Genomic DNA, 23040 nt, shown 5'->3' with positions numbered 1-23040 from the left:
ACTGAGCCACCTTCCCAACCCCCTCTTCCATTTGTGTGTGTGTGTGTGTGTGTGTGTGTGTCTGTGTTCTTCCTGGGGCTTAAACTCAGGCCCATGTGCTGTTCCTGAGTTTTTGTGCTTAAGGCTAGCTAGCATTCTACCACTTGAGCCACGGTTCCATTTCTAGCTATTTAGTAGCTAATTGGAGTTAAGAGTCTCACAGATTTCTTTCCTGGGCTGGCTTTGAACCATAATCCTCAGATTTCAGCTTCCTTAGTAACTAGGATTATAAGTGTGAGCCTCCAGCTCCCAGCCCTCTTCAATTTTTAAAGATCCTTGCCATTACATTAAGCCCACTTGGATAATCCAAAACGATCTCCCTATTTGCCGGTGCAATCCCATAGACGTTTCTGCAATAACCAAAGTATCCACATGTTTCAGCCGTTAGAATGCATAGGATGCAGCCATCTTTGAAGATTGTTATTCCGCCCACAATATGCATTTTATGAATTATTTGCAACATGCCCTCAAGCACTTTGTTCCAGTCTCTTTGAGCAGAAGGAGTCTCATCTGAAAACTCAGACAACATACCCTACTAATTTCACAGTACTGTTCTGAGAACTGAATCCACTGGTGTATGTACCTAAAAATGGGAGAGCCTCATGGCAGTATAGATTTTTACTCTAAGGGGAAAGGTGGAGGATTATAATCTGTGAGTGCTGCATGCTGTAGACAAGGTGTTACAGAACAATTCATCCCTAAGGCTGCACATCTCTTCCCAAGTCTGCAGTGAGCAAGTGCACACTACGCATGCTCAAATCAGCCCTGGTAGGCATAGGAGCACCATGGAAATTGAACAATGCTGCAAAGCAGAGCTTGCCCACTTCAACGACCAGTTGTCAAGCATTTATCAGCCCCGAACTAAGTTTTTATGTATTTAAGAAAACTCACTGGGAATAGTTTTAATTTCTTTATAGTAGAGATGAACAGAGGGGGTTTGATTGTCTGGACAATCACATAAGCTGACAAGTGAGTGTTGTGGCCAGCTTTCTGCCATACCCTCAAGACCATTCTCCTCTGACTCCATCTAGTTATTCTGGCTGTCCAAGACAACCTTGGGCCTTCCTAGCTCGTTCCACTGTAGCTGTCATGGTGAAGGTGGTGGAGTTTTCATGAGTGGGGTATGGAAATGACTTCATGGGGTCACTACTGACTTGCCCTAAGTTATGTTTGAGGCCTTCCACTCCCAAGTTTAGTGTGGCTATGGAAAACATGTAGTCTCTATGATCACTTGCCAAGGTTTAAGCGAACTGCATGTAAACACTTTTTCAGGTCACACAAACGTCAAATGCCACATGACTTCCTCTTAGACAACCTGCAAGGGTTTGAGGGCAATCAAACACAGTGTTTTTTTCAGCAATTGAGAAAGTAAATGTCAAGCTAGCATTACCGACCTTTGAGAGTGATGTCAATGATGCCAATTCAAGGGACCCAAAACAACCACCAAAAAAACCCCAAACCATCTAACTTTGCTTTATACCTCTTTCATCAGGTCCCTATTGTAACCCTGGCCTACCATTTGCATATTAAGTTTGGGGTTTTATTTTAAATGGGCCCAAGATACAAGCAATCTAAAACAGTTAGTGGATGTGAGGACTTAATGAACCCAGGAACCAAGCTTGCTCTTTCAACAATGGTTCTTGGCATTTGGCTCTAAAGGGAACTCTCCAATCTCCTGCTGGCTGGGGTGTACCATGCCAGGTATTCAGAACCTGGGGATGGAGGGGGATAATCAGATGGATGAAGTCAACCTCCTAGGCCATTCCCATGGAAAGGCCAGCCAAGATGAGACCTACTACTTTTTTTTTGTGGGGGAGAGGGATTAGTCGTGGGGCTTGAACCCAGGGCCTGGGTGCTATCCCTGTGCTCTTTCACAGCATCACATCTGGTGTTCTGGTGGTTTATTGGAGATACGTCTCACAGACTATCCTGCCCAGGCTGGCTTTGAATTGGGATCCTCAGATCTCAGCCTCCTATGTAGCTAGGATTACAGGTGTGAGCTACCAACACCTGACTGAGAGCCACTACCTCAGGGTGTTTGCCTTGCTCCTACTTTGCCACCTGTATTTTGTGAGCATTCTGTTGTTATAGAGTCTGTTTGAGAAAAGCATTGTATGTAGCTGGTTACCAGGGAGGCCCTCACTCCACAGAGCAGAGAAGCCTCAGGGTTTCCTGGTGTTTCAGGGAATAATGAACCCTCACACCTAGAGAACCAGTTCTCCCACACTTAACGGAGTGACATCATCAAGAGCCAATAAAAATCTTCCATTTGAGTTTACCAGCTTAGGTCTGAATTGATTTAACCTGAACATTGCTGGATAGACTGTATAAGGCTAGTTTCTCAAACAAGGATCTTTTACAAGAGTCCATTCTCCTGATTTATAGTGGATTTGGCTTTTTACCAATGCTGGCCTGTCTTGTGGCTGCTGGGGTATTGGGGTGGAGGAGAGTTTGAGTCTACAGGAACTGGGTTTCAGAGTATACAATGAAGATGCCACACCCTGCACTCCTGGGGAGGCCAGAGCCTAAATGATACTTTAGGTAATCTTTTGCTGCCATCTACTGGCTATTATTGGCATTGACCCCTGAGGGTCAGAAGACCCAGCTGGGTAAAGAAACTGTACCCCCCACTCCCAACCCTATGTTGTTCTATATTTTACTACCAATGCTGTAGACAGAAAGGCATCCCATTAAACATTTCAGATGAGCCGGGCACCGGTGGCTCACGCCTGTAATCCTAGCTACTCAGGAGGCTGAGATCTGAGGACTGAGGTTTAAAGCCAGCCCGGGCAGGGCAGGAAAGATGTGAGACTCCTATCTCCAATACCCCCTTTCTCCCCCCCACCCCAATTGGAAAACCGGAAGTGGTGCTGTGGCTCCAGTGGTAGAGCGCTAGCTTTGAGCTGAAGAGCTGAGGGACAGCGCCCAGACCCAGAGTTCAAGCCCTATGGCCGACAATAATTAACTAACTAACTAAATAAAATATTTCAGATGGTAGCCAACAAGGCAGAGCCCAACACAGCAGCAATTGCATATTGAGAAGTAGCCATAAAACTGAGTTACACAGAAATCCCACCCAACCTACTGAAGAGATACATAGCTCTCCTGTGTTTATCCCAAGCTAAAAGGCAAAAGAGGGCAACTTTGGGCTGGGAAGGTGGCTCAGTGGTAGAGTGTTTGCCTTGCATGATCAAGGCCCTGGGTTCGATTCCTCAGAACCACATAAGCAAAAAGAAAAAGCCGGAAGTGGCGCTGTGGCTCAAGTGGTAGAGCGCTAGCCTTGAGCTGAGGGACAGCGCCCAGGCCCAGAGTTCAGGCCCCACGACCGGACCCCCAAAAAAAAAAAAGAGGGCAACTTTTATAACTTGTAATTACAGGACACAGATGTGGACTCTAAGAATTCAGGATGATTTTTCCATATATATACAATCTACAAACTGTAGTCAGGAGGGAACGTACTACTCACATGCAGTAAACCAAAGCCAAAATGCTACCAATCGTTCTAAAACGCTCAGAAGAAACCCCTTGCCAGACCCCACCCCCAAAACAACTCAATTCTCCAAATGTCAAGAGTGCCAAAGTTAGAGAGCTGTGCCCCCAAATATTTTACCATCACCTCCATGTAAGCATGTCAGAATGAAAGCGCTGTGTTCCTTGGTTTTGTCTGTTTCTACAGCTCTTCCTTCCATGTTCTTCCCACACCTCTGGCTGCAACCTCTAGCATTAACTTGAATTCTTCTGAGCCTTGCTCTGTAATTCTATACAGTATCCACACAGTATGAGTTTTGGCCCACAACACATTTCTTGTTTTTTTTATTTTTTTGAAGAAACAATTTTTATTTCTCATATTTTCATAACCAGTTGTTCTATATTTTACTACCAATGCTGTAGACAGAAAGGCAATATATTTCTGATTTATGACTTTTTTCCCATTCTTACCAGTCTAGCCAAATGAGACACTCCATTATAGTCTATCTAGGATCCTTCCACTGGTTTGTGCTCTTGGAGGTCCAGAACCCTGCATACTCCCCTCCAAGTCCTCCACATCCAGCCCCATGCCCAGTGAAAAGATGACATATATTTGAATATTTAGGGAGAAAGGTCTTTTGGGTTAACAGAAACAGAAACGTCTAAGCTGGGCACCGGTGACTCATGCCTGTAAACCTAGCTGATACTCAGGAGGCTGAGATCTGAGGATCATGGTTCAAAGCCAGCCCAGGCAAGAAAGTCCGTGAGACTCTTATCTTCAATGAACCACCAGAAAACCAGAAGTGGCACTGTGGCTCAAGTGATAGAGCACTCGCCTTGAGTTGAAGAGCTGAGGGACAGCGCCCAGGCCCAGCGTTAAGCCCCATAGCTGACAAAAAACAAAAACCCCAGAAATGTCTAACATTTCAATAGATACATATACAAGATATTTAAAAGGCTTGTAGTATATATGGTATGGTGGAAAACTTTTGAATAAGCATGCTTTGTAAAAGCAAAGTCAACATTTGCTGCAATAAAATTTAAAGGTTTGGGGCTGGGAAGGTGGCTCAATGGTAGAGCGCTTGCCTTGCATGCCTGAGGCCCTGGGTTCGATTCCTCAGCACCACATAAGCAAAAAGAAAAAAGCTGGAAGTGGTGCTGTGGCTCAAGTGGTAGAGCGCTAGCCTTGAGCTGAAGAGCTGAAGGACAGTGTCCAGGCCCAGAGTTCAGGCCCCATGACTGGACCCAAAAAACAAAACAAAATTTAAAGGTTTTTATTTTTTAATAGACGTTCCACTCAACCATTCTTATTAGTACTGTCATTTGTGTCTTAAACTGCTATATATCAGTGAAGGTTGTTGTAGAGAGGCCACAAGCATTTGCGGGTGTTACAGCTGTGCAATGACTTTACTTTTCATCCTACTTTCACTGTCTGCTAACTGTAGCTTTTTCTCTTTCTGCCAGCCTTTCTTCTCTTGCCTGAGCACTTACACCCATCCTTCCTAGTTCCACCTCTCCTCTCCCCTCTCCTTACCTCTCTCCTTATTCTCTTATATTCTTCTCTCTTCTCTTTTCTGTCTCTACCCTTCATCTGCCACCTTTTAGTCTGTGTGCTTAACAAGAGAATTAACACCTCTGTGGAACGCATTTGGATTTTGTCTTTTCAACCATAGAAATGCTCTCTAAATGTATAGTCTTAGACTTTATCTTTTCTATGTTTTGTTTGGATGAGGTGTCTCTCTGTGACTCCAATATGATAAATTGCATGTTACAAAGAAGGCATTTAAAAGAAATATAGAAATGACTGTGCCATGTTCTTTTTTTCATTTTTCTTCCTTTTAAATGTACTCTCATCATTTTTATATTTATTAGACAGCAGTGACCATCTCTATTTGTATATAGATACTTCCTCATCTGCATGTGTATATTATACCCACATGTACACATTTCATCTATCTATAAAATCTCTATCTATAAAATCTCTAGAATATCCAATCTTGATTGGATCTGATTTACCAATTCAAAGCTGGAAATTCTTTCAAGATCAGAGACTAATTCTTTTGTCATTCCGAATACGTTAGTATCCCAAATAAGTGACTAGAGAGTCCCTTAAGACACAGAAAACATTAGCCCAGTCCATGGAAGGATTATGTCTGTTTTCAGTTAATGTCAAGTGCTGAAATTATCCCTTCTATGGTTAATGGTGTTTTAGAAATTATTAACATCTTTGTCCAACACCAAAGAAGAATTTGTCATTTTTACAGTTTTATTATTCCCAGCTTCTGGCTTTTAATCTGCCTTGTCATCAGTCTCTGTGGAAGCATTAATAGCCCCCTGGAGACCAAGTAGACTCAGAGCAGGACCTCTTCACCTGCATATAAAAACTGCAAGCTATGTGGCCTGGATTCTTTCCCCCCATTTTGGAAACAGAATAATCCACATCAGAACAGTAAATGTCACCATAAATCCCTGGGTACATTTTAGTGGCTCACCTGGTTGAGTGAATCAAGCCTTCAAATTACAATTTTAGAAAAGAGATAAAGAAAGAACATTAGTCCCAGAAGATGTGTCGGAAAGGAAAGGAAAGGGGAAAAGGAAAAGAACAATGCCTCAGAAAGAACAAAAAAGAGAGAATAATTGTCTCCAGACATCTTACCAAGGAAGGGAGAAAGGAAGGAAAGAAATGAGGAAAAAGGGAGGGAGGAGGAAAGAGAGAAAAGAAGCGAAAGAGGGAGACTGAGACAGAGGGGTAGATGTAGAGAGAGAGAGAAGGAAAGAAGGAAGGAAGGAATCCAGGAAGGAAGAAAGAAAGAAGGGAGGAGAAAGAAAGGAGAAGGAAGAGGAAAACAGTCCATAGCCAATAAGTTTGAGATTCCCTTTTGGAAATCCCTTTGCACATGAGAAATAATGTCATGGCCAAATAGTTCCGGAACTTCTTTGACTGAAGGAATAGTTTTCCATGGAAAACATAAGGTATGAAATAAATGTGGGGGAAATCCTGCATTGAATGGTGCTATAAAACCTCTGAGCTACCACAGACGGGCAGCCAGTACCAATTTCCCATGAGGCTAAATTGAGACTCACTGCTACTCTACTGTCTACTCACTGCTCCTCATGGACTGTCCCACAGTCTGCACAGAGTTGCATTCGAGTTCCCAAGTTCTTCTATTTTGTGGCCTATTCTCTTGCCTTCCTCTATGCTTGATCTGACATTCAGAGAAGGAAGCAAATGATTTCTGCTGAGACTCCTAGCCTTGTCCAATCAGCCCCATGGCATCCAAAATTGTTGGCACTTGATCATACCTAAGAGACAGCAAGCATGCTTAGCTCTGGGAGTGGGTGAAGAAAGGCTGTAGAGTGACCTCACATCTATACTGCCCCAGGACATGGCTGGTGGAGTCAAACTGCAAGTCCGTTCAGTTATTCATATATGACTTGAAAAGTATTCTTGAGAATTTTTATGGTGTAGCAGGCGTGGTAGGGAATTCTGGGGACAGAGTGATGGGCAAAAATCCCTCTTCCCTGATCTCTTCAGCTTACAGTGGAGTGAAAGGTACTTTGGTTGCTGCCACTGTATTTCTGTGCCATCTACCCAAGCAAACCTGTGATAACTGCTAAGACGTTCATGTGTAGGAGAGCATTGAAGGTTGGATAGAAAAGGCTCTATATTGCCTTTTAACCCCTTGCCCATGTAGGATAAGCAGAAGTGAGCTGCATGAAATACAGAGGAACAGCTCCTTAAGGTGGGGGCACATAGCTACTGAAATGGAAGTTGGCTGTATTTTTTTTTTTTTTTACATTTTGTCAGTTGTGGGGCTTGAACTCGGGACCTGGGCACTATCCCTGAGCTTTTTATGCTCAAGACTAGTGCTCTACCATTTGAGCCACAGTGCCACTTGTGGTTTTTGGGTGATTCATTGGAGATAAGAGTCTCACGGACTTTCCTACCCCAGCTGGCTTCAAACCATGATCCTCAGATCTCAGCTTCCTGAGAATCTAGGAGTATAGGCATGAGCCGCCAGCACATGGCTAGATCAGTGTCTTTTTGTAGCATGAACAAGGGGCTAGTGGGTGGGAGTAAGTAAGTTAACTCAGAGGCTATAGGAAGAGACAAACAGCAGCTACAGAGTGTCTTACAGGGTCTTGAACAGGAGCTGCAACGTTAAATTCACTTCAGAAGAAGCCATATTGTTTAGAAGAATCTAGCCACTGGAACTGAGTTGCAGGGACTAGAGACTAGAGTGCATGCCAAGCAATCAGTGCAAAATGCAGTGATCTGTCACCTAGCACAGGATTAGGATCCAGAGACCCCTGCCATAGGTGAAAATCTGCGAAGTAGCAGTGTTAGTTGTCCCTTGCTCTATCGAGGTTCACTTATTGCTACCTAGAGAATTTTTACCAATCACGCAGGGAGGGAGGGAGGGGGATGGGGCGATGGGGCAGAGGGGGGAGGTCTCTGGAATGTAACTCCCATGATAGGTGAGGGATCCCTATTTACTCATTCAAAACCAAAACCACACAATACAGTGAAGCCAATAAATGAACAGCAATGTAGCGAGGGATGACTGTACAGGTATCTTGGACCAGGGGTGTTGAGGATGGAGAGGACGATGGGAGTGGAACTGTAAAGTCCTTCCTTTACACTACCACGGTCACAAAGTAAGGTCCAACATGACAGCATTAAATTGTACTTGACAAACGTGTGCTAATTTCTACTTTATCCAAACTGAGTTAAACTATGACACATGGTCTTGCTCAGTTCCATAATAAAGACATAAAGGTATCCTGCAGGGTTAACAAAAGGGATGTACCTTAGCAAAGATGGTGCTTTGGAGATTTGTCTTCATTACGAAGGGCTTTTACTCTCTTATACTTAATTTCCAGTTGCTATCAGATACAGTTCCTAAAATATTCCAAGATTCTTGCCTATAGTGGCTACAGTGTGCTGTATGCGGAGGAGCCAAGAGGATAGTGGAGGGCATTGGGGGTGTGGAGAGCTGTTCTATTTAGGAAACTGCATCAAGTTATCTATTAAAATTTACCTTAATATGCCAGGTGCCAGTGGCTTGTGCTTGTAATCCTAGCAACTCAGAAGGCTGAGAGCTATGAATCATGGTTCAAAGCCGGTTATGGCTAGAAAATCCATGAGACTCTTCATCTCCAATTACTCACCAAAAAACTGGATGTGCATGTATGGCTCAACTGGTAGAGCACTAGCCTTGAGCAAACAATCTCAAAGGCAGCACCCAGGCCCTCAGTTCAAGTCTCAGGGCCAGCACCAAAATAATAATGATAATGATAATAATAATAATAATAATTACCTTACTATGAAAATGTCTTTCTCTTTTATTTCTATAGCATATTTTTTTTAAATCTTGAAGCAAAATCCCAGAATAGATGGCAACTTCCCCTCTGTTATAGCTCTATTTCCCACTGTGTGTTTGTCATACATTTATCACACAAAGTGAATAAATTGTAATGTACAATTTATTAGGAATGAACGAATATTCTAAAAGCTTTTAATTTAGATGTACACTTTTAAAGAGTGGGTACGAAATAAAAGGCAAAAAAAATCCCCATCCATTCAGTCTTTATATGCCATCTAAATCTTCAAATGAAATATTATAGGAAATAATTGTAAAAGTAATTATCCATCACAGCCATAGATATATGATAAATCTAAATAGCTTCTTATTGTCAGAACCATTAGTTACAGTGGCAAGAGTTCAAAAGCAGGCTGACTGTGAAGGTAAGCTAGAATACTCTCCCTTTCTTGGTATTTACAAACTATGGCCAAGAGGACAGGCTATCTCTGGGACAGGAGAAATGATTGATGACTGAGACAGTCACTTATCTCAGTCATACACTGTTTTTCCTAGGCGGAGATGATCACAGCTTTATTTCTTTGGTGTTCTCCTCTTTTCCCTGGAGTAAGAGGGTCTGTCTTCTGGGTCCTGGTAGGAATCTGAGGTTGACTTCCAACAAATAGAATAAAGCCAAAACGATGGGATATCATTTTCCTAAGCAGAATTCAAGTTTTTTTTTAATCCCTCATGCCTGTGACTTTGTTTTGCTAGTGCCTTCTCTTGCTGGCTGTAAAGAGGAAGCTGTCTTGTGAGAAAGATCTACATAACAGGGAACCGAAAGCAGCCCGAGGCCAGGAGCCTAACCTAGGAGCCACTGAATTCTGAAGACAACCACATAAATATGAGCTCAGAAGTGGATCTAAACCCCAGAAAGGCCTACTAAGAAAGGGATCCAACCCCTAGATTGTAGCCTGATTGAGAGACCCTGCCCAGTGGATGACTCCAGTGATAGTGTGCCTGGCTCCTTCACCTCTCGGGACTGAGAGCTCACAACTGCACCCCATTTGAAGTCACTAAGTATAAGGGTAATTTGTTACACAGCATTAGCTCACTGATAAGGGTTTGCTTGGCATTTTTCATGACACTGTTGCATCCTGACTACTTATTGGTTAGTGTAGCCTAATGGACTCAACGTACAAATGGTTATACCGTGAGTCATTTTCAGTTAAGACCACGTTTTTTAGACTTTGCCAAAACAAGCCTTCCGCCTTGGGGTTGTCAGGCCACTGGAGGATGGAGCTCTTGCAGAGGCGCTGCCGCAGCCTCAGGTACTGAGAATGCTGTAACACAGGCTCGAGCAGAATAAATATGATCACATCCAAGTTCTCGTCCATCAACCTCTGCAAAGCCAAGTAGAAAGCTGTTTTGAAGTTCCAACTTTTGGCATACTTTTTGGTTAGCACAAAGATGGTTTTCTTGCTCTGGTTGATACTCTGCATGAGGTTATCAATGATGGCTAAGCCTGGGTCCCAATCTCTCTCCTCTAAACAAAGGAGGACGTTTTTCTCCTCGCTCTCTTCAAGTTGGTAGCGCAGCTCGTTGATGACCCAATCTGTAACAGAAGCATCTTCAGTGTCATACGAAACATAAGCATCGTAGAAGTTTTGGGAAGTGGAAAGAGACATGTAGCCCCTGATCTTAGCTAAACACATGTGATAGATGAACCAAACATCCCAGTAAAACAAATGGTGAGCCAGGGCAGCCAACATAACCATGACCGTGCTAAAGAATGTGAAGAAAAACAAGACCGCCGCAATGGTATCTGAAACACAAGTTGTGAGTTCGAGAGTCATGATACTCTTCCCTCTTTGATCCCCAGGATTGGCACAAATGACATCCACCAATCTAGGTATGGTGACATTCAGATTTTCATCTATCCACCTTCGAAAATCTCCGATGTCACAGGTACAGTCAAAAGGGTTCCTACCTAGCTCTAACAAAGCTAAGTTGGTGGGGGTCTTGGTTTGCAGCGTGGATTTGTTGATCATCTTAATCAGGTTGGAACTTAAGTCCAGGTGTATCAGGGAGCTAGCTTCAGCAAAGAAGCCAGCTGGCAGGTGGGAAATTCTGTTCTGCCTCAGTAACAACGTCTGAAGGGAAGGAGTAAAGCTAGATAAGCCATGAGCTACCGAAGAGAGCTCATTTCTACTTAAGTCAAGCAAGCGGAGTTGTGGAAAATGTTGGAGTGATGACCACTCAAAGAAATTTAACCTATTGTTGTTTATATGTAATTCTCTGAGGTTCTGGGGCAAATTAAGGAAGGCCTCATTGGGGATCCGCTGGAGATTATTGGAAGCTAAGTCCAGACGAATAAGATTTATAAGACATTTAAAAATGGGCCAGTAGCGGGTATCTCCCGCATTCCACAAAAGGTCAAGGCGGTTTCCACTGAAAACTAATTCCTTCAGAGACGTGCTTTTCAATTCATTCTCCTCCGTTAAAGTATAAATGCTGTTGTAGCTCAAGTTTAAAACCTTGAGGTGGGTTAACTTTTGGATGAATCCTAAACGATGCGTGACCCCCGCTATACTGAAATAGTGGGCATTGTGGCTGAGATCTAGAACTTCTAAGTTGTGCAGTTCAGTGAGAGCTTTGTTATCATCAAAGTCTAGCCTATTGTAGGTCAAATCCAAATATTTGACCTGAGGCACAGCTGAAAATTCCGTTCCATGTAAAACCTGACCATTGCCATTGGAGGACAGATTGAGACAGGCGATGTCATGAAACCCTTCAAATTGCTTGTTCCCAATAAAGAAAATACTATTTAAACTTAAATCTAGGGCTTTTCCATAGGTGGTGCATTGGGGCTTTATTAAAGGAGTCGTTTGGTGATAAAAGTTCGAATGTGGATCAAACTTGGTATCCGTTGAGCGTGGTTTCAGGCTATGCCTTTGCGTTATGCCATTCTGCTGGTCATGTTTGGCCAAAGGTGATATTCTGTTTTCTGACAAGTAAATAATTTTCAGGCTGGGTAAATGTTGAAAAAGGCTAAGATCAATTTGCTTAATAAAGTTGATGCCCAAGTTGATGGTCTTTAAGTGTTGAAGACCCCGAAGGGGCTCGAAATGTTCCTGTTTCAGCTCTTGGAACACATACCCTCTCAAATGTAATGCTTTCAGAGAATGAAGCCAAGAGAAGTTGGAGGAAATATTAATTTCTTGTGGATATTCTGATTGCTTGTAGTTAAAAGACAAATCAAGTATTTCTAAGAAGGGCAGTTTTGTTAAAAATGCCCCAGAGGCGATTTCATCTACTAAAAAGTTGAATTCAAGATGCAACTCTTTCAGATAAGGCATGTTGTCAAACCAACTGGAGGGAACCTTGTGCAGGGACGTGCTCGAGAGGTTTAGATAGCGAAGTTGGGTCAGATCTCGAAAAGCATGAGGATGGATCTGAAGGGAGGCATTATTCGCACAAGGGGTGCAGGGAAACGGCGCATTGAAACACCTTGGACAGTTCCCACTTAAATCTAACAGTTTTAAATTCCTCAACCCCATGAAGTTATCTCGATGGATGGTTTTGATCTTCGTGTTACTCAAAAAGAGTTTCGTTAGGGAACTGGGGAGTTTGGGTGGCACATGAATAAGAGTATTGAAAGATAGTGACAGCACCTTCAAGTTTGTCAGGTCTTCAAATGTCCCATTTTCCACATCAAATGTTTCATTACAAACAAAATAGCAGTTCCAGCCCAAATAGAGACTTTCCAAGTTCCTAAGACCCACAGTGTCATTTTTTGTTATGGAAATTATATTATTTTGAATGAGACTGAGTTCTCTCAAAGACTCAGGCAAGTCAGCAGGGATTTTGTCTAACTGGTTGTCTTCAAGCAGTAACTCTCTCAAGTTTCTTAGGTGATGGAAGGTGCCATCTGTAATATTCATGCCATTTTTATTCATCCAGGGATTTTCGTACTGGTGCTGCTGATTGGCATTATGGTTAAGATTAATTTTTGTGAGATTGTGTAGCCCTTGAAATGACTCATTCGTTATGCGTGTGATAAGATTCTCAGAGAGGTCTAGTTCCGTCACGTATTTGCTCACTGTTTGAGGAACTTCTTGTAGGTGACGATTGTTGCATTCTGCAATCACAGAAACATTTTGCCTTTTCTCATCACAAGGATAGCTTCTAGAAGGAATTGTTTCATTGGAGAATTCACAGGAACCAGAAATAAGCAGGGCTAGGCAGGTCAGGATTGACAAAGGAAAGGACATTTTGTCCTGAGGAAAATCAAAAGTACAAAACACAATGTTAGAGTAATAGTATTTGCCGGGCTTTCCATTGTGTTGTTAACAGGACTTCACAATATTTGAATGAACTTTCAACTGTGAATTCTCTTAACAGTTAAAGAAATGGTATCAAATTAAATTAAAACCGATTTTACTTAAAAAAAATTCTGCTCAGCTTCAGGGTGTTAAAAGAAGACAAAGGGAAGTGGTTCTGTGGCTCAAGTGGTAGAGCGCTAGCTTTGAGCTGAAGAGCTGAGGGACAGTGCCCAGGCCCAGAGTTCAAGCCCCATGACCAACAACAATAAAAAAAAAAGAGGACAAAGAAGCTGAATTTACAATGATGCCAGGTTTTTGCAAGAGAGTCAATGAACAGGCCTCACTGTCATATAGAATCTAATACTGGATTATGAGTATAGGCCATACTAAGACTATGACATAGCACCCTTGTGTATTAATAGCACCAACCCATTGGCCTGATTCTTAAATCCAGCTTCTATTATGGATCCACCTAAGAAAAGCTTGTCTCTTATTGGTATTTCCCACAATTTTCTATACTTCAGTGGTAATGATGCACATCAAGTTCTCCTCTTTCCTTACATAACCATAATGTTTGTGGAATGACAACTACTTTCTGTTGCCTCTCGTGCACACATTGGCATTAATTAGCATTGATAGTTATTTGTTTGCTAATTCTGACACTTCTCTAAGGACATCATGTGCTTTATACTTTTGTACATCTTCACTGTGATTACTTTAAAGAATATATAAAGGGCTAAGTGGTTAAATATACATTACATTGGTAAGCATACCACATAGTAATCAACAAATTTATGTCATTAGTGTGGTCAAAGACTTGTAGTTACAGGACTTTGTTCAAAAATCTTATTTCCCTGAACAGGAAGATTCACTAAAGTAAACCAGATTTTTACTAAAGCCCAAGTCATGTCTTTATTGTGACTTAAACCAGAAAAGTACCAGTTTTAAAAAGTCTCATCTAATTTAGGTTTGGTGAACAAATACCTGTATGGAATATTAGAAAAGATTTCAATGTATATGTTGATTATGTTAAGAATCAGTAATTATTGCCCATGGTAACAACCAAGGTAAAGCTAGCTCCTTGTGAGATAAAAATCAAAATGGAGCCACGTGCCCACTGCTCATGCCTATAACACTAACAACTCAGGAGACTGAGATCTGAGGATCAAGGTTTAAAGCCAGCCCAGGCATGAAGTCTTTGAGACTATTACCTCCAATTGACTACCAAAAAGTCAGAAATGGAGCTGTGATTCAAGTAGTAGAGTGCTACCCTCGAGCTAAAAAGCACAGGGACAGTACCCAGACTCCCAATTCAAGCTCTAGGACAGACATGCATACACATAAAAATCGAAGTGGAGCAGAACACTTAGACCTTTTCAGTTGTCTACAGTTCTTTCCAAATAGAGCAGTATTGAGGTGCTTCTGCTTATTATTTACCTTGTACTAAAAGAAGACCTTGCTTTACTTGGTGTGGTAGGCAGAATTTTGAGATGGCTTCCATGAACACTGCCTGAATCACTCCTGTCATTATGTTACATTGTATGGGAATGGAAAATGGTGTGGTGAGCTTGAGCTTATCATGGAACTCTTAAAAGATCAAGATTTCCTCTGGCTAGTGGCAGAAGAAAAGTCAGATTGGAGGCCCAAGAAGATTGAATGCCCTGTGCTGACTGCAAGATGATGGGGGCCATGGCAGGATTGTAGGCAGTTTTTAATGTTGAGAGTGACTCTATTGACAGTTTGTCAAGAAATGGAAAGAGGAACTGCAGTGCTATGATCACTGCAAAAAACTAAATCAGGGCTGAGAGTGTGGCTTAGTGGTAGAGTACTTGCCTAACATGCAGGAAGTCCTGGTTTGATTCCTCAGTACCACATATACAGAAAAAAACTAGAAGTGGCACTGTGGCTCAGGTGGTAGAGTGCTAGCCTTGAGCAAAAGAAGCTAAGGACAGTGCCCAGGCCCTGAGTTCAAGCCCCAGGGCTGGCAAAAAAGGACGCTAAATCAACCATTGATCTGAGGGAGATGAGAAATTTTTATCCAGAGCCCCATAGCTTAATGACAACTCAATTTGGCCAATAAGCTGATTTCAGCCTTATGAGACATGGTGAGTCTGTCAGATTGTAACTTGTGAAAAACTAAGTTATAAATTGCTCTTGTTTGAAGCTTCTAAGTTTGAGGGTTATTTTTTACACAGCAATAGGAAACTAGTATACTCAGGAAATGCATTTATAAGTGATGTTGTCTTGAAAATATTCAGCTTTGCAGAGGTAGGCATGGGTCGCCAGGCTCATTTCCCCTTCGCTGAGATACAAGCATACTAGAGGACGTATTCAGGAAGGCAAGGACATGTTAGGTTCACCTGGGGACCTCAGCAGATCTAAGCCAGTATGAATCTAAAAGCAATCTTAATATTGATAGTTGTTCATTATTATTATTATCCATTGTGTGTTGGTCCTGGAACTTGAACTTAGGGCCTCTCACTCTGGCTTAGTTTTTCCTCTCAAGGTTGGTACTGTATGACTTGAATCACACCTCTACTTTTTAGCCTTTTGCTGGTTAGCTTCAGAAAAGAGTCTCATAGACTTGTCTACCTGGGCCGGCTTCGAATTGTGATTTTCAGATCTCAGCCTTGTGAGTAGCTAGGATGACTGGTGTGAGCCACCCAACTAACTTCTACATTAAAAAGTCACATGCCAATTCTTCCATGTAGCCTTGGAGTTCACTTGATTATACTTACAACTGAATCAAAGTGCAGTCCTCTGAGATATGACCTATATGTAGTGGCTAGAGAAGTAAAATACATCACAGAGAAATAAACAGGTCTGCAGGGATTAGGACGGTAAGTAGGAGGGAATGAGTGAAGATGAGGTTAAGAGGCTCAGGATCTCCTGTCAACACATTCCGTGGACATGTCCCATCTTATAAGCGCATTGTGAGGAATATGGTGGACTAAGGGACTTAAGACAGAATGAATGACTGGGAACTGGTGGCTCATACCTGTAATCCTAGCTGCTCAAGAGGATGAGATGTGAGGATTGTGATTAGAAGTCAGCACAAGCAGAAAAGTCCATGGGATTCTTTATCTCCAAGTATCAGGCAACAGCCAGAAGTGGAGATGTGGCCAGATTTCCAGGCTCTAAGTAGAACATTCTAGAATAGATGAGGCATCTTCATGTGGATACTTCAGGGAGTCCACAAGGCAGGGGCCATCTTGTGTAAATTCAAATTAAGGTCTTCACATGTAACAAAGAACACAACTACTTTATCCAGAGTAGAGCAATTGAGGAGAAATACCTCTAGAGGTCACTAGAGACCAGTAAAGGAGCCTTTGAGAGCCAAGTTCTTTTCAGGATCAAAATGGCTTCTCAGAGAGTCTCAAGGAACTTACGTGTAAAATGTACAGGTTTGAAAATGAAAAGAATATTCCCAAGGATATTTCTGAAAATGAAAAGCGTTAAGTTCCCAATGACCACCTCCCCATAAAGTTCTTCTGTAGGAATGGGAATTGACAAATTCCAAATAACTTGAATTTGCAAAGTTCTTGAATAAGAACAGTGAAAAATGAGGAGTAATTGGATAACAAAGAAGTTGAAGAGAAATTGTGAATCATTCAAGCCTCTGCATTCCACCGAGGACCTTACAGAGTGAGAGGATTGCTGATGCTTATTTCCCAGGATGCCCAGCTGAAGGTGTCTCTGTCTCTGCTTCTCTCTCTCTCCCTCCCTCCCTCCCTCTCTCTCTCTCTCACTCTCTCTCTCTCCCTCTCCCCCTCCCCCCACCCCCTCTCTCTATCCCTCCCTCCCTCCCTCTCATTCTCCCTCTCCCTCTTCTTCCTCCCTCCCTTCCTTCCTTCCTCCCTCCCTCCCTCTCGTTCTCCCTCTTCTTCCTCCCTTCCTTCCTCCCTCCCTCCTGGGGATGGAACCCAGGGCCAATATGTATGAGCAAGCATTGTCCTTCTGAGACACAAATTTATTCTGTCATGTTAATTTTTTAAAAATCTAGGCTGGCAAAGTTGAAATGGCAGCTATGCTATGCAAATAGGGACAAAGTGCAATTATGCAAATAAAATAGACTGTTGGAGACAGGGAGATGGAGAGGGAAGAAGAGGGAAAAGGAGAGAGGGAGGGAATGAGGGAGAGAGATTCCTGTGGATTACATATGACAGTTGAATATTCCCATTAAACCAATAGTAAAGAAATAAAACCCGACCATGTCAAAGGAAGTATAAGGAGACAAAACAGCATAAAGAGTAAGTGGCATATGTTAAACCGAGAGGAGAGTCAGTTTACCACAGAACTCTGGAAATGTGCAGCAGCTTCAGGTGGAAGACTGTGTGTGTGTGTATGTGTGTGTGTACGTATGTATGTGTGTACATGGCACACTCTTGCAGCTGGACAGTAGATAATCTGAGAGTTTGCATGAGAAATTAACCCCTCCATCTTCCCTCCTGCCCCATTCCTAAAACTTACTCTCTTGAAAGGTAAAATCCAGGAGCCTTAGGTACAGGTGGAGGCCCAGGTAAACTGCCAGAGAGAAAACCTGTGAGTTAAGAATGGTCCATATGTGGAGAACTCTAGGAAGTAAGGCATATGCCTGGTTTTGAACACATTTGATCCATATTTAAAACAGAGACTGGACATACACACCATATGCAAGACACTGAATCATTTGGCTCTCCAACAGCCTGGCTATGATATCATAGACTGCTATTTATTGAAATACCTAGTCTGTAGGTTGTATTTTCCTGTTTTGGCTTTCTGTTTCTGTGTTGTTGTTTTGAAATAGGGTATAGCTACAGAACTCAGACCCGCCTGGAACTCATTCTGTGGCCCTGGCTTACATCAAAGTTGTCATCCTCTTGTCTCAGCCTCCCAAATGCTGGGATTATAGATGTACACCATCATGCCCAGCCAAACCTGTTCCTTAATTCCAACATTAAAGTTATTTATCTTGGTCTGTAGGAGTGGCTTGCAGAGCACCTGCCTAACAAGCATGAATCCCTGAACCTAAATGCCAGTCCCTCTAGAAAAACACAATTATTTCGCTTCATCACTGACCTTCTTGCTTTCCTTCCCTTCAATTTTGCACCTAAAGCAAATGATTTGACCCCCCCCTTGATCCTGGCCTTATCTCATAGAAAGGATTTCCAGATTGCATTAGGAACACCCTAACCAACAAATTGACCCATGCCCTTCATTCCATGGGTGAGACCCGCCAGGCAGGAAATCTGTCTATGAAGCTGGAACTTCTAGGTAGACCTGCAATATGTTGCTGTTACAAAACAGTCAGCAAAAGGTATCTCAGAGATTCCTCCAACATGTAAAGAAGAGATGACACAAAGGGGAAAAGCAAACAAGCCGAGAGCCATTGGTAGATTTCACCTTTCCAAGACAGTGACTGATGGTAGTTTCTTTTTTAATTCTAGTTGACTTAGACTTCAAGTTTTTTCCTCTGCAATTCTGAACTCCTAAACAGTCTGAGTACCCAAAGGTTTATTTATTTATTGTTGGCATGGGGCTTGAACTCTGGGCCTAGGTGCTGTCCCTCAGCTCTTTAGCTCAAGCTGAGAGCTCTACCACTTGAGCCACATATATGGTGCCACTTCAAGTTTTCTGGTGGTTTACTGGATATAAGACTGTGATCCTCAGATCTCAGCCTCCTGAGTAGCTAGGATTGCCAGGTGAGCCTGCAGTGTACCCTTCCGAATCAAAAATGCAGGTGGACTAGGAGACACCCAGAAGCCCCTTTGAAATTATACCATATTTTTATTTTTTCCCATCTCCTCCTAGGCTATAGGCAGTTATTTTGCAAAAATGACTAATTCCTTCCTTCCTTCCTCTTCAAGGCTTACTTCAAGATGAGCTGGCTTGCAAGGTAATAGAATAAGTTTGAGGTCAGGCAGGGTGCATAGCTAGATCCTGTCTCAAAATTACCAGGGCTGGGGGATGGAGCATCGTGGTAGAGCACTGGCTGAGCATGTGCATGATCCTGGGTTCCATTGCCAGCACTGAAACCAATGCATGCTGGATTTCCTTTGGACAAGGTCTGATTTGCTTCAGACTATCTCCCTAGCTGCACGCTTCTCTGGCATTGGTCCTGCTGATCCTCTAACTCTAAAGTGTCCAGAACTTATTGTCAGATGCAATGAATCTCCTTTAGTGATTACTTAGCTGTTTTTGTACCAAAATTCAAGTAAAATGGAATTTTTGCCAGCCTGTAATTAATTCTAATTTTTAATAAGTTCCAAATCATTTGCAATTGACAGTCTTGACCATGGATTCATTCTAACAGCAAATTAATTGAGGAATAGTTATACAGATAAGATTTGACATCTTAGGTGAGATTTACAACTAATAGGGGATACTTTCAATTTTTCCATCTCAAATTTGAAGAGTCCACAAACAGATTTGGAAGACAAAAGAAAACAGGACATTAAGATGCACCTTCTCATGCAAGAGATGGGTCTCAGTTTTAAATCCATAGAAACATGAAAAAATATGCCATTTGAATTGGGGAATGTTCTAACGTGCACTTGTTGAGTGCTTTACTGTGAAGTAAAAACAAGAGCAAGTATAACTCTTTAATTGACTCATTTAATCCTCTAAAAGTCACTAGCTTTGGCTTTCCAGATGTGGAACCTAAGGTTCCCAAGGTCACTCAAATAGGTGCAGAGCTGAAAATGAACCTGTGTGACTCATGAATTAGGGACATTGGGACAAGGAGCTCATTGGCAATGATGTGGCTTCTTTGATGAGCAGAGACATCACAGCATATCTCAAACCAACATGCTTCAGTTGTCAGAGCCAGGGTTTCTACTTTGCCTTTCTGCACTGATCAGGCTACCACAGAACACTTCCACATTTTCTGACATGTCTGTACAATAGTAAAAAAGCTACTGAGTTGAGATTGAACTAGCAATTCTTTGTCAGCATCTGAAAAGTCAACACAGCCATATTTTCTAGTGTGTGTCTGTCCAAAAGCCCTAGGTTCTGCATCTGAATGGACCATGGCTTTATAGTGCTGAAGAGTTAATAGCTAATTGCTTAAAAATAACAAATCCTCCAAAATAACTTATTTGAACTTAAAGGACATTCCTTTAGAATGATGATCTCTTCGGTAGATGCTGCTACTAACCAAGTGTTATGGTCTCCTTCCTTAGGAGACCCAGTGAGACACTCTGTAAGTCTAGGGCTTCCTATTGTTTTATGATTATTACATGAAGGATAAGAAGCAGCAGCGGGAGGAGAATGAACCCTATCAAGTGTCTCCACCTTAGTCCACAGCCTCAGCCTGTCAGACAAACAAACCTAGAACTTTTAGAAAGAAAGTTTTTGTTTCTTGTTATCTAGCACTGCTGGGGAATGAACACAACACCTTAAGAATACTAATCAAGCACTCTACCATGATGCTACATCCCAAGCCCATGGTCTTTTTCTTTGGTTTCATTTTTGTTGTTGCTGTTATACTTTGAGATAGGGTCTTATTATATAGCCCAATGGGGTCTCAAACTCATGTTTTCTTGCCTTAGCTCCTTGAAACTGTATAGATTACAGGTGGCTGTTACCATGCCTACTCCTAACTGGAGCTTCTATTTTGCTTTCTGAAATCAATCCAAAGATGGCTAATAAACAAGCTTCAGAGTCTTCTCCTCTACTTCCACAACAAAAGTTGATTCTGATGGATGAAAGGGACAAAAAGCTTCATGTGTCCCTCAGAGAAATGATTCCTAACTTTGGATGTACATTGAAGACAGGTGGAAATTTAAGTTACAAATGTCCAGATCATCTCCTCCATGGAGATTTTGGTGTTTGTGTCCTTTGCGACTCAACCTGGGTGGAAAGACTTTTTCAAGTTCTTGTGACTACTCTGTAGCCAGTAGATCTTGACCTCCATCTGCCACCAGTGGGAGCAAAGTAGGCATTTTTAAGCTTCATTTGATTCTATAATTGTTCTATATTCTATTTTCTTATGATTGACTATTTTTGACTATCATAGAAATCTCTCAAATAGAAATTGGACAACAGTAACTGCAATTTCAGATGTGCCACTAGCCTGACTGCCTAGTCCCCTGTGGACTACCGTGATTTTTTTTTTTTGTTTAAAGCATCATACAATTTTAGTGCAGAATTAATTGATCTTCAGGATTCATAATGGACATTAAGAGCAAAAATTTCAAAAAGTTAAGTATGCATGAAATTCTTATCAAAAAGCTTTATAAGGACTTCAGTAAACACTAAACATCTAAGGAAATTCTCTTAAAATCAGTCTTTTAAAAAATGCTCTTAAACATCATTGAATTTTCTAGAAAAAAATCTATTATTTAAAAAGTGTTGTGCCAGGTCCTGGTGGCTCATGCTTATAATCCTAGCTACTCAGAAGACTGAGATCTGAAGATCGTAGTTCGAACTAGCACAGGCAGGAAAGTCCATGAGACTCTTAACTCCAATTAACCACCAGAAAACTGGAAGTGGCGCCGTGGCTCAAAGGTTATTATACTAGCCTTGAGCCTTGAGCAGAAAGAGCTCAGGGACAGTGCCTAAGCCCCAAGTTCAAGCCCCACCATTGACCAAAAATAAAAAAGTAGTAACGTTTGTTTTTCAATCTGATAGTTTTGGCAATAGTCAAACAGACTACTTGCTAGGTCTAGTCATTGTAGAACATTAATTACAGAAGTAGTAGCATGTTCTTTAAAATTCTAATGAGAAAATAACAATTTATATTGAAATTTAAGCTTTTAGTAGCTCTGGTAGGCTTGGTCTTTACTAAGTAGTTATATTAAAGTTAGACTAAAGTTAGACTAAAGGGAGAGAATTTGTCCTTTTACATTGAAATAGCCAAGTAAAAGCTTTTGTCTGCCCCCTTAACATCCAAGGCTGTTGGTCTTTTTAAAGTTTTGCCAAGGTACCCATGGCTCATGCCTGTGATCCTAGCTACTTAGAAAGCTGAGATCTGAAGATCACAGTTCAAAGCCAGCCCAGGCAGGAAAGTCTGTGATTCTTATCTCCAATAAATCATCCAAAAAGCCAGAAGTGCCACTGTGGCTCAAGTGGTAAAGCACTAGTCTTGAACAACAGAAGCTCAAGGAAAGGGCACAGTCCCAAAGTTCAAGCCCCAGGACCAGCAAAAATCATTCAGTCAATCAATAAAACTTTTTTCTGGAAGAGAATACTGCCTCTGACAGGGTCAGAAAGTAATACTCAAGCTTAATTTAGATCTTGCATTTTTCCTATTTTTCCTGTTCTAAATGAAAAGATAATTTTCTTCGAGTTTCAGAATTTGCTCTCTATGCTAGCATCCACCCAAATTGAAACATAGCATGCCTCTTTGTCTTGTTTGAATCTTTAACATTCTTTGACTTGTTTTTACCTTTTATGACTTCCTTTGTTCAAACCTGTGGCCCCAATCCACATTTCTGGGCCCGAAATCTTCTTTTGTTGAAAAGCTTTGCTATGAGAACAGGTATAGCTTACCAGTTCTCAGCTGAGGTCCCATCCAACTTCTCATTTCCCCACCAGCAGCAGCGCCAAACGGTCTCCTCTTCTCAGGATATGTGTAGAGAAGACTAGCTGGTGAACTTCCTGAAATAGGTCTTGTTACCATCAGCGGAACCTCACCCAGATTTTGCAGAAGTTTATGTAAGAAGGAAGGAACTTGTGACTTCTTAACTGTTGCCAAATCATTTATTGACTATGCTTTAAAATTTTGAAACTAAAATTGGGGAAAGAGCCAAGTATAAAATGATTTACACAGAGCCCAAATGTAATATATTTTTTGTGAGTGGGTATGTGTATGTGTGCATGGTGTGTGTGTGTGTGTGTGTGTGTATGGTGGGGAGTGTGTGTTCCTACAATTAGTTTTAGAAAGCTCAATGGGACAGGGAGTGGGAGAAAACGAGAACAAAATT

General features: G+C 41.8%; 1 protein-coding gene across 5 annotated transcripts; it reads right to left on the bottom strand.

Moving 5' to 3' along the window:
* Positions 1–8976: 8976 nt before the first annotated feature.
* On the bottom strand, positions 8977–22689 carry Tlr8 (toll-like receptor 8). 5 transcript variants are annotated; one of them, XM_013032170.1, is made up of 3 exons: positions 22607–22689; positions 17606–17659; positions 8977–13090 (listed from the first exon to the last, which is right to left on the bottom strand). In XM_013032170.1, the coding sequence occupies exon 3, from the start codon at positions 13082–13084 to the stop codon at positions 9983–9985; it is 3102 nt and encodes a 1033-aa protein (XP_012887624.1). In that variant the 5' UTR covers positions 13085–13090; positions 17606–17659; positions 22607–22689; the 3' UTR covers positions 8977–9982. The 5 variants fall into 5 exon arrangements, 3 of the variants coding, with proteins under 3 accessions (XP_012887624.1, XP_012887627.1, XP_012887626.1); XM_013032173.1 differs by lacking the exon at positions 22607–22689 and adding an exon at positions 22503–22588; XR_001175656.1 differs by lacking the exon at positions 8977–13090 and adding an exon at positions 16195–16369.
* Between the last annotated feature and the right edge of the window lie 351 nt (positions 22690–23040).

This window comes from Dipodomys ordii, unplaced genomic scaffold, assembly GCF_000151885.1.
Source record: "Dipodomys ordii isolate 6190 unplaced genomic scaffold, Dord_2.0 Scaffold150, whole genome shotgun sequence".
NCBI classification, from domain to species: domain Eukaryota; kingdom Metazoa; phylum Chordata; class Mammalia; order Rodentia; family Heteromyidae; genus Dipodomys; species Dipodomys ordii.
This window is presented reverse-complemented; position numbering and strand designations above follow the sequence as displayed.

Excerpts from the sequence above, each read along its gene's own strand:
- Tlr8 (XM_013032170.1), bottom strand. The coding sequence starts at position 13,084 with ATGTCCTTTCCTTTGTCAATCCTGACCTGCCTAGCCCTGCTTATTTCT.